The sequence below is a fragment of the Panthera tigris genome, chromosome F3 (assembly GCF_018350195.1).
Source record: "Panthera tigris isolate Pti1 chromosome F3, P.tigris_Pti1_mat1.1, whole genome shotgun sequence".
In the NCBI taxonomy this organism is placed as follows: Eukaryota; Metazoa; Chordata; class Mammalia; order Carnivora; family Felidae; genus Panthera; species Panthera tigris.
Window position 1 is genome coordinate 32,687,037 of NC_056678.1, and position 12,313 is coordinate 32,699,349.

The 12,313-nt window shown below is 41.4% G+C and overlaps 1 protein-coding gene across 10 annotated transcripts in view; it reads right to left on the reverse strand.

The window, feature by feature from the left end:
• The window catches only part of HHAT (hedgehog acyltransferase), a 321,914-nt gene that overhangs the window by 180,732 nt on the left and 128,869 nt on the right, over positions 1-12,313 (reverse strand). For all 10 annotated transcript variants that reach the window (XR_006214213.1, XR_006214214.1, XM_042976895.1 and 7 more), the window contains one exon: positions 6,793-6,943. Coding sequence is in view for 8 of the 10 variants with exons in the window: in XM_042976895.1 (XP_042832829.1) it covers positions 6,793-6,943 (151 nt within the window). In the remaining 2 variants the exon portion in view is untranslated. The remainder of the gene's footprint in view (positions 1-6,792; positions 6,944-12,313) is intronic.

Sequence of the window (12,313 nt, forward strand, 5' to 3'; positions counted from 1 at the left end):
AGAAAAAGCATAACATAGAGAGGAGTTACATCAGGCTTCTTGTCAGAAACTATGCAAGCCAGAGATAATGGAGAGACATCTTTAAGATACTGGGGGGAAAAAAACAGTCAACATATAATTCTATATCCAGTAAAGATGCAAAATAAAGACATTTTCAGAAAAAAAAGAAGTAAAAGTTCAGCCAGGAGACCAGAAGACTAAGGAAGTTCTTCAGGTAGGAGGGAGCATTATGCCAAATGGAATATTTAGATCCACACAAAGAAATTAATAGTACCAGAAATGGGCTGGGGAGAAGAGGGAATGAGGAGTTATTACTTAATGGGTATGGATTTTCTGTTGGGAAAAGTGATAAAGTTCTAGAGATGGATGGTGGTGGTGATTGCAGAATAATGTAAATGTACTGAATGTCACTAAACTGTATGCTTAAAAATGGTTAAAATGGTAAACATTATGTATATGTTACCACAATAGATGGATGCATGGATAGATAGATAAGTATGAAGGCGTTTAAAAAAATGAGATTAAAAAGCACAACTCTCGAGGCGCCTGGGTGGCTCAGTTGGTTAAGTGTCCGACTTCAGCTCATGATCTCATAGTCCCTGAGTTCAAGCCCTGCATCGGGCTCTATACCGACAGGCTCTGAGCCTGGAGCCTGCTTCAGATTCTGTGTCTCCCTCTCTCTCTATCCCTCCCCCACTCACACTCTATCTCTGTCTCTCAAAAAATGAATGAATGTTTAAAAAATTTTTTTTAAAAAACATAACTATCAAGATGGTAGCTTTAAATGCAACCAATACCAATAATTACATTAACTCTAAATGGTCTAAACACCCAATGTCAGAGATTGTCAATTTGGATAAAAAAGCAAAATCTAGCTCTATGCTGTCTACAAAAACCTCATTTGAATTATAATATTAAAAATAAAAAGATAAAAACATACCAAAAGAAAGTCAGAGTCAGGGCACCTAGCTGGCTCAGTCAGTTAAGCCTCCGACTTCAGCTCAGGTCCTGATCTTGCAGTTTGTGAGTTCGAGCCCCATGTCAGACAGCTCAGAGCCTGAAGCTTGCTTCAGATTCTCTGTCTCCCTCACTCTCTGCCCCTCCCCCACTTGCTCACACACTTTCTCTCTCTCTCTCTAAAATAAACATTAAAAAAAAATTTTTTTTTTAAGAAAAAGCTGGAATCACTATATTCACATCAGACAAATGAACCTCAGTCGCTTAAGCATCTGACTTTGGCTGAGGTCATAATCTCACGGTTCATGAGTTCGAGCTCCGCATCAGGCTCTCTTCTGTCAGTGCAGAGCCTATTTGGGATCCTCTGTCCCGCGCTCTCTCTCTGACCCTCCCCTGCTTGCTCTCTCTCTCTCTCTCTCTCAAAAATAAATATTTTTTTTTTAAAAAAAGAATACACTTATTTAAAAAAAAGAAAAAGAAAATCTGTGGGTTCAGTTATTCAAAATCCCCTTGGACATAATTTTCCCATTCCAGATGACACCTACGTAGCCCTGTTAGTTTCTTCAGGAGGCTCCAAAGGTTAGCCTTATTGCTTCCTTTTACACAAGCACCACTGATTGTCCATGATCAGGGTTTCACTCCTTCCCTGCCCATTGAGAACAGAGGACAGCTGGGGGGCACCTAGGTGGTTTAGACAGCTAAGCGTCCGACTTCGGCTCAGGTCATGATCTTGCAGTTCATGGGTTCGAACCCCACTTTGGGCTCTGTGCTGACAGCTCAGAGCCTGGAGCCTGCTTTGGATTCTGTGTCTCCCTCTCTCTCTGCCCCTCCCCTGTTCATGGTCTCTCTCTCTCTCTCTCAAAAATAAACGTTAAAAAAATTTTTTAAGAACAGTGGACAGCCTCTACCTTATTCTCCTGTCCCTAAAACAATGAAGGTCCTTTAAATTTTTGTTTTGTTTTGTTTGGTGGTGGTGGTGGTGGTGGCGGTGGTTGGTTGGTTGGTTGGTTTTTAGCCTCTAATGAAGAAAAATAGAAGAAATGTTTCCTTTACTCACCCCCATTTTTTGCCAGACCCATTAAAGAAATATAAATTCCCTCTTGGATTCTAATGGAAAGTCATTCAATAGAGAAAAGATTGAAACATTCACATTTTAAAGAAAAGTTAAAGAACCTAGAATGCATGCTGTCAGAAGATGGGCCCAGAAAGAGCCTCGGTGTAACAGAGGAAATGGATAATATGGCCAAAGATGGCATTTTCTACGGCCAGAAATGCAGTTTGAATGGTAGGTTAACTACTGGAAATAAGTTGTTAGACCCCCACTTCACATGTAAGCCAATTTTTCTTTGATCTCTTCTTCAAGGGTGTGGGGGCAGGGGAGATCATGCATCTTTCACTCAGGAAATACCTGTTTGTTGAGTGACTACTATGTGTCAGGCACCATATTAGCTGACATCTCAGGCTCAGAGCTGGACTGGAGCCTTTCCTCAGCCAGTCCCGTCATTGCCCACTGCTTCCCCAACCCACAGGCAGTGGCTTACCCACAGGCAGATTTCTCTGTCACCTCTGGCTTTGCTAGATTTTCAAGCACAAAAAAAACAAAAAACAAAAAACACGAAGAAGCTACCACTTTCCAAGGAACTACTAAGCACTAGGCTCAACCAACTGTCACATCCCCCCCTATGCGGCAAGTACTATTATTATGTCCATTTTAGAAACGAAAAGCTAGCCCGGGGCATTTTCATCATTTGCCCAAGTCACAGAGCTAGTAAGCAGCAAGCCCTTGGTTAGCAGGCTGCCTCCAAAACAAAGTGACCTCTTATTAACAGCACCTGTTCCATCCTTCCCCCTTTGTGTTCGCGCTGCCCCTGCTGCCTGTCCAGCAGTGCTGACACACATGGTATATGTATTTCACCAACTCCATGCTTCCATCTGGCCCTGCAACTTGAAGCCAGCTATGATTCAAAGGCAGGACTACCGTAAAGCCAGCAATTTGTATAGCTAGTTTTCATCATCTACCACAGGCCTTAACCAACTCTCCATCGAGGGACCTAAACTCTTCTGTTGACCTAAAAGCTGATGCAATCAATTCCTCACTAAAAGAAGGGGCTCAGGCTCCTCCCCAGCCCCAGCCCAAAGATCTCCCCACATACTAACGTCTAGCAGTGCCCAAATTTCTATGGGATAAGCTGTGATACATGAGTTTGCCTATGAAGACCTGAGAGCATCATAATTCAAGAAAGGCAGAGGGCAAGCTGTGCGAGATGCCTGAGATAATTGAAATTGACCCATAACTCACCAGCCGCCATGGGAAATTCTATCACTTTGCACACTTTGCTTCCATAGCTAAAAATCAAATCAGGGGGACATGATCAGACTTCTAATTTGAAACCTCAGACATGCAATGTCATCTTTAATGACTCCCGGCAAAAGATGCTCATTACAGATCTCAGCCTATCTAAATTAAAACATGAAACCTAAAAATTAAGCAGAAAATTCTCCATTTCTCAGGTCTAGACGGCCACAGAAAAGTCACAAGTGAGAATACACATATTCCTTAGGGTTTTGTTACATCTGCAAATATCTGAGCAGGAATTATATGAAAGAAGGTTACTAGAAGGAAAAACAAAAACACTGAGTCCTAACATTCAGGTATGGGCCATCTAAGTGAATAGCAATTTTTCATGACCAATTTAAACTAACTAGGATGTCAAGGAATGTTATCTCTCTGTTGATGGCCAATTTCATCTGTTCTATGACGTAGTGCTCAGATTCCTCTGATACAGTAGGCTGCTGGATTCAAGTCTTCTTTCACTGCTAAGTGAACTGAAATATGGGGCAATCAGTCAGCATGATTTTCAGGTGTGTAAGCTGCCTTTAAAATGGGAGGCTAAAAATTCATCTCTCATCATCAGCTCTAAACTTCACATTCAGTGTGGATTTTCTAGAAGGTCAGGTAACCACTGGACATTCTGCACAGCCTGTTTTTAAACCTCTTCCCTCCACTTCCTATCCACTCCGCCCCGTGTGTCACCATATGAGTGGCTGCCACTGCCCAGAATAACCTGCATCACCAGCTTTCACATCTGTTCATAACTCAATTCTTCTCAGACCTATATCCAGGAAGGGGAAGAAATTCCCTGTCTGCAGCAAGGCCTCAATAGATGGCCCAGAAATATTAATGTAAAATTCGATGTAAATAGAAACTACAAATTCACAACTTTATTTTCCCTCGACGTGCATTTTACAGAGAAAGGTTAGAGAGTGGGGACCAGGCCCACTGTAGGGTTAGGCTACTAGAGCCTGAACACAAACATGACAAACTTCCTTTGAAGGGCAGAGGCACATCTGCAAAAAGGGAAGCTCTTTCATTCTTTTTTCAATTCGAAACTACTTCTTCTGAGCCTTAAACTGTGAGTTATAGTACAGAGTTGACCTCCCTTCCTTTCTTAATGTGGAACAGTTATTGTATGGAAACAATGAAGGCCGAGGTGTTTCTAAGTATAACTGGCAAACTGGAAAACCCTTCAGCAAACTAAAAATTGTGAAAGGGAAAATCTACACATCCATGTTTGCCTAGAAAAAAGCCAGGATAAAAGTCTAGGTCACTCCCAGGAAAGACCATGTTTGTTATTTCATCACATGCTCTTGTAAACACTTCCTCCTAGGACCACATCACTCCGGGGGCTCACCCAGAGCCTCCACTCACAGTAACTTGTATTACTCTGTCACCCGTTTGTCTTAAAACTGGAACTGGGAGGGAGGAGAGAGTGTTTCAACAACATGGAGTCTACAAGATTTGAGTTTAGTTCTAATCAAACATGACAAAGGTCTTGGCAGATAAGCTCTCTCTGCCTTTGTTGTGTATTTACAACAGAGGGTTTGGGACCGAAAAATAATTAACTGAAATAATAAAGGACAAGAAGACACCTACTCTGAATGTGAAATAGAGTCAACAGTCTAAACTGCTTCTTGTGACAATCAATGGGGCAGAGATTTATGGACAAGGAGCCTAGAGCCAGCATGCCCAGGAGTCAGAGTTTTGTTTTTTTAATTTTTTTTAATGCTTATTTATTTTTGAGAGAGAGACAGAGTGTGAGTGGGGTAGGAGCAGAGAGAGAGAGAGAGGGAGACACAGAATTCAAAGCAGGCTCCAGGCTCTGAGCTGTCAGCACAGAGCCTGATGCGGGACTTGAACTCACGAACCGTGAGATCATGACCTGAGCCGAAGTTGGACGCTCAACCGACAGCCACCCAGGCGCCCCATTCAGAGTTTTTTAACATGCCAATCAAGACTGGAGAAGCTCTTTAGAAGAATATGCTTCCTAAGAAATGCATTAGGGCAGCATTCACAAAGAGGGAGAGCAACCATGCTAGATGCACACCAGTCACTGATGATGTGACCCCAAATCATGCTGGGTCCCAACCCCCTTATTCAGTACATTACTTTCACGTAGGTCAAAAGTTAACAGAGCCTTCCAACCACGCTCACCTTTTAACCAAGAACTACTCCATGGCCCCCTGGCTAGAGAGAACCCCTTTTCTACCATTTTCCAACCCTGTCATTAAAACTGGGCAACCTGTCATTAAAACTGGGCAATGAACTAATTAAGAGCAAATCAAAGCAATTACTTAACATTACTTGCAATAACCACATGAAATTTCTAATCCCAATAAGCAAACTGAACCAGTAACAACATGCATTTACAGAGGCTTAAAAAAAACTCAGCATCTATAATCAGTTATAATGGAAAACCAGGATGTTGCAGGCTATCTACCCCCTTTTTAAAAGCAACATCAGATATGGTAATATTCACTGAGCTCTTCCTCTACCCGGGCCCTGGCTCTTCTGCCTACAGAGATGAAAGACTGAAGGCGCCCTGTGAATGAGCCAGAATGGCAACTGTGGGCAGGGCCAAGCCTAGGGTGAGGGAAATGGAGGTGCCTAAAATGTGCTAATTCCCATGATTGCCCAAGTCCCCAGTCTGAGCTTCGTACATTAGGTTTGCAATTGCAAAACCAAGCCCTGTCACATGTTACATACTAGAAGTGCTAAGAAACACACAGCAGCAAGCAAGCCCATCTGGAGAACAACAATAACAAACAGCAGGGGGGCTGAGGGATCTTTTGGAACAAAAGCTCCGGCCAACCATAAGTTCATGGGGCAAAATCAAGAAGAGTAAGAAAACTCGCAAAACACATCTGTCTATCCATGGGCACCAAGTACAGGAATAATAAAAGGGTAAAAGCTAACATTTGTAAACATCTACTGTGTGCCAAATGCCTTAATAGCATTAGTTTATTTAATATTCAAAACAACTCTTGAATGTGGGCATTATTACCCTCACTATTATTATTACCATTTAAGAGAGAACTAAAACTTAGAGAAATTTAGTAAATTGTCCCATATCTGAGAGCTAGTAAATGCCAACAGGGACCTATGCTATTTTCCTAAGTCTGTTTTTTTTTTTTTTAATTGACACTCCCACATATACAGAGGTCATTTTCAAGGAAAACAGCAATAAAATGGTCAGTATCTTGTAGCATATCCCAAGCTATTAAGAAACCATTGAATCACAACCCTTTGTGCATCTGTACATAAACTTGGAGAGAAACTTTATTATTTCAGCTATCTTCATAGCCTGACAGTACTTTTGAGTGGTTCAGAAAGCACAGATTGCCATCCTATTAGACAGATGAAGAAATCCAAATGCCAACTGTGGTCTGAGTTGAGGGACAGAGAGTGCACAGTGGCCCAAACCCTTTGAAGCTCGCCAAGCCATGGCTCCTCCCACTGGACATCCCCAAAGGGCTTTAATAAACCAAACTACTGACCTCCACATCCCCGTGAAACTGAACATGGTGCTCACACAGCGAGGGAGGGGTGGTGGTGTGAGTCCATCCAGGCGCATGAGCAGAGCTGGGACACCAAAGAGAACCAAGTACTTCAGATAGAAAAAGATCACTTGAGCCAATGCCAGTCCTCCTGAAAGACAGAGGGACCCATCAGACACAGAGGTAAGCAGTAGAGCAATCTCCTGGGAAAGATGCACCATTCCTGAAAACACACCGTCTGTTCCCACTTCTCCACCCCTCCCTTCTCTTCTCCTTACCTCACACATTACAAAAAGTTTCCCACGTTGGTTTTGAGCAATGAGAATTTTAGATTAACAAATATTGAAAACTCCTTTATTATTGTAATGGGCAACAGGACCTCTTAGCATTGATGCTTTAACAGACACTACACTTAAAAGCATTTTATATATATACTTATGCATTTAAGTTATATATGTATATATATATATGTGTATACACACACACACACACACACACACACACATTATGGTTTTTAAAAAAAAAACTATTTGTAAGGGAAAATCCTCCCCAAATCTTTCCAAAATTTCATGAGTTCGCATCCACTAGGATGACTAAAATCAAAAAGTCAGATCAACAAGGGTTGGTGAAGATGTGGAGAAACTGGAACTGTGACATACTGCTGGCAAGAACACAAAATGGTGCAGCCACTTTGGAAAACAGCTTGGCATTTCCTGAAATTATTAAACTTAAAGTTATCATATGACCCAGCAATTCCACTCTTTGGTACATACCCTAGAGAAATTAGAAGAGATGCCCACACAGAAACCCATACCCAAATGTTTGTAGTGGCATTATTCACAAAAGCCAAAAGATAAAAACAACCCAAATATGCATCAACAGAATAAACAAAATGTGGTAAATCCACACAATGGAACATTATGTTGCCTTACAAAGGAATGAAATACTGATATATACTACAACATGGATGAATCCTGAAACACCATGCTAAGTGAAATAAGCCAGTCATGAAAGGCCACATATTATATTCCATTCATAAGAAAGTTCAGAATAAGGTAACAGAAATAGAAAGTTGATTACTGGCCCCAGCACTGGAGAGGTAGGGGATGGGATTATGGGGGAGGCAGTGGCTAAAAGGTAGGGTTTCTTTTTTTTTTTTTTAATGTATATTATTTTTGAGAGAGAGACAGAGAGCAAGCAGGGAGGGACAGAGAGAGAGACAGACAGACAGACAGACAGACAGACCTGGAAGCAGGCTGCAGGCTCTTAACTGTCAGCACAGAGCCTGACACGGGCCTTGAACTCACAGACTGCATGCAAGATCATGACCTGAGCTGAAGTCAGATGCTTAACCGACTGAGCCACCCAGGCGCCCAGGGTAGGGTTTCTTTTTGAGGTGATGAAAATATTATAAAATTGCCAGTGACGATAGTTGCACATATCTGTGCATATACTAAAAGCCACTGAATTGTATACTTTAAGTGGGTGTACGGTATGTGAACTAGATCACAACAAAGCTATTAACAAAAAAGCAAAACAAAACAAAATAAACCCCAGGAGAGCCCCACGCTACAATGGTCTCTTGGCCTAAATTGAGCCTTTCCAGCATGAGAAGAACACAGGATGTGGACACTGGGCAAGATGTGAGGTCTGAGACACATGCTCTGGCCCACACAGGCCTCTGCCTGTCCCCAGTGGGAACGACCTGCTTCTGCAGCTGGGGCTTGGGGTGCTCTACCAACCACCACCTCTCCTCTGGCTCCCTGTCTGGCCGCTTTGACCTCTGTGCCCTATGCCCGATGGGGTACCATGGATCTGGGCCAGATACTGGCCCCCATTCACACTGGCCTCAGCACATAGGTGAGGAGATGCGGCGGGTTTGTCAGAGCGGTGCTCACAAGGAGAAGGTTGTGGGCAAAGTGTATGTGGAAGCCCTTGAGAAGATAACCAGCAGCCACGTGCTGTCCAACCTCAAGAGCGCCTTCTCCAGTGTGTGGGAAATACTGCAGGGCAGGTTGGTGCAGCTGAGCAGGATTATCTGTGGGATATTCAGAAGGAAATAACTAAGCTTTAAAGAAGTACTAGCAGAAAACATTATTGTTTGGATCTTTCCATATTATACAAAGATCTTAGAATGTCACTACAATGGAGAGTGTGGCTGTAAATGGCAATTCTGTGCCAGAAGAAACACATAAGTCTGAATATATAGTTTGGGCAAAGGCAAATGGTGGTTTAAATCTGAAAGCCACATGTCCTACAAGGAAAGAACCAAATAATCACTCTGTCTCCTTCCCAATCAGCAAACAGGTTCTTCAGACTTTGGAAACCAGACTACAAACATACATGTTAAAAGAGCTGGGTATAAAATAGTAGCATTCTTGGATGTGTCTGATAGCAGTCAAGAAAGAAAAGCTGATGTGTGTGTGTATATGTCTTAAGTGTGTATATATACACAGTCATCAAGAAGCGGGACATATGTGCTAGCAACGCCATCTAAAAAGTGGGAGCATAAAACCACACTGAATGGGGAAGAAATCTATTCCACTGGCCAAGATGGCAATGAAGGGGACTCTAAAATACTCTAAAATGAACCACCAGACTCTAGTCAGAAAATTCCCAGAGCTAAAAGAGGCAGGGCACAAATTAAAGGGCACAAAGCCTCCAAAACTGAAGAAGTGAAGGCATTTGAAGACCCAGGGAAGACTGTGCAAGGTTACAGCCACTGGGAGCTCTTTTACATATGAAACATCAGAAACTTCTTTCCCCCATTAACAGGCTGCAAGATCAGGGAGAACAAGCTACTTCCTTCCCAAATACTGCCTTCAATGTGATGCAGGTTTTGTACACTTATCACGTATGAGGCACAGGAATTAAAATCTGTCAGATTCTTGGGGCACCTGGGTGGCTTAGCCGGTTAAGTGTCCAACTTCGGCGCAGGTCATGATCTCATGGTTCGTGGGTTCAAGCCCTGTGTCAGGCTCTGCACTGACAGCTCAGAGGCTGGAGCCTTTTATGGATTCTGTGTCTCCCTCTTTCTGCCCCTCCCCTACTCATGCTCTGTCTCTGTCTCTCTCTTTCTCTCTCTCAAAAATAAACAAATTTTTTTAAAAAGCCCTTAAGATTTTTTAAATGGTCTATTCCATTTAAATACTCTATAATTTCAATTCTAGCATCCTTTCATCTATATCATGCATGAGGAAGTAGCATTAACACTGCTATTACACACTACCTTACAGGTGTTTTTGTACTTACCTGTATTTTCTACCACACTGCAGATTGCTCAAAGCCCATGACCACATGATTGAACATCAGGAGTTTTAATAGCACATGCCCAATAAAGAAGAGCTTGTCCAGTGAGAAGTTCTTCCCATGGATAAAGGTAAGGGTCCAAACTGTACTGGATCCTCTTAAACTGTTAGATTCCTCTATAGACTCAAACAACTTAGCATCTGCCTAATGAAAAGTCTTTATGAACCCAGAATGGGTCAAGCTGTGTCTTACCAGAGTCTGCCAAGGATTGGGGAGAATTTGCCACAGACTGGAAAAGAGGCCCCTGGACTCTGTTGACTGGCCAGCTGCATAGCTACCGTCTTTGTACAGTCAAGCCCTGCCCTCAAGACTCTCATAGTCAGTTTAAGACACTGATTCTAGATTCACTCTGTTTCAAGAAGCATGCTGTCTCTGCATTGTTTTCTGTGCCCACCAGCTTATGTGCCCTGACTCACTGCTGCACTCCAACCTCCAGCCTATGCTGGGCTCTCACCTCCATCCATGGCCTGACTTTATCCCTGTACCTTTTCTGCTCCAAGGAAAATAACCCCAGCCACTTTTAACTTATCTATATCTAATCTACTCTAGATTTTGCTTAAATGCTCCATGACTAAGTCAGTGCAGATTCAGGCAAACTAGACATTTTGTAAAAGTTTCTTCTTATATTAAGTTCTTTATAACACTGTCTCGTGCCTACAGTTAACAATACTGTATTCTACATTTTTTAAACAGATCTCGGAGTAAGTGTTCTAGCACAGTTTTTTAAGAACCTTTTATTATATAAGACCTAGGATAAGAATCAGATGTATAAAGATTAATCAAGAAGATCTGAACAAACCAATTACCAGCAAAGACATTAAATCAATAATTTAAAAACTCCCAACAAACAAAAGTCCAGGACCAGATAGCTTCAGAGGCAAATTCTAGCAAACGTTTAAAGAATTAATACCCATTCTTCTCAAATTATTCCAAAAAATAGAAAAGGAAGAAAAACTTCCAAATTCATTCATTAACCTGATACCAAAACCTCACAAAGACACCACAAAAAAAAAAAAAAAGAGAGAGAACTAAAGGCCAAAATCTCCAATGAACACAGATGCAAAAATCCTTCACAAAAATACTACCAACCAAATCCAACAATACTTTAAAAAAATCATTCACCATGATTGAGTGGGATTTATTCGTAGGTTGCAAGAGTGGTTCAATATTCACAAACCAATGTGATACATCACATCAATATGAGAAAGGGTAAGAACCATATGATGATTTCAGTAGACAAAGAAAAAGCATTTGACAAAGTACAACATCCATTCATGATAAAAACCCTCAACAAAGTAGGTTTAGAAGGAACATACTTCAACATAATAAAGGCCAGTTATGAAAAACCCACAATATCATCCTTAATGGGAAACAACTGAGAGTTTTTCCCCTAAGGTCAAGAACAAGACAAGGATGTCTGCTGTTACTGCTTCTATTCAACATGGTACTGGAAGTCCTAGCTTCAGCAATCAGATAACAAAAAGAAAGAAAAGGCATCCAAATCGGCAAAGACGGAACAAAATTTTACCATTTGCAGATGACATAATGCTCCACACAAAAACCCGGAAAGACTCCACCAAAAAATGGCTAGAACTGATAAACAAATTCAGTGAAGTCCCAGGATACAAAATCAATGTACAGAAAGCTGTTGCATTTCTATACACCAATAATGAAGCAGCAGAAAGAGAAATTAAGAAAATGATCCCATTTATAATTGCACCAAAAACAATAAGATACCTAGGAACAAAACTAACCAAAGAAGTGAAAGATCTGTACTCTGAAAACTATAAAACACTGATAAAAGAATCTGAAGATGATCAAAAATGGAAAGACATTCTAGGCTCACGGATTGAAATAACAAATATCGTTAAAATGTCTATACTACCCAAAGCAATCTATACATTTAATGCAATCCCTAACCAAATACCACCAGCATTTTTCACAGAGCTAGAATCAACAATCCTAAAACTTTTATGGAACCACAAAAGACCCTGAAAGCAATCTTGAAAAATAAAAGCAAAGCTGGAGGCATCAAAATTCTGGACTTCAAGTTATAAAGCTGTAGTAATCAAAATAGTATGGTACTGGCACGAAAATAGACACACACATCAATGGGACAGAATAGAACACCCAGAAATCAACCCACAATTATATGGTTAGTCTTCAACAAAGAAGGAAAGGATGTCCAATATAAAAAAGAATGTCCCTTCAA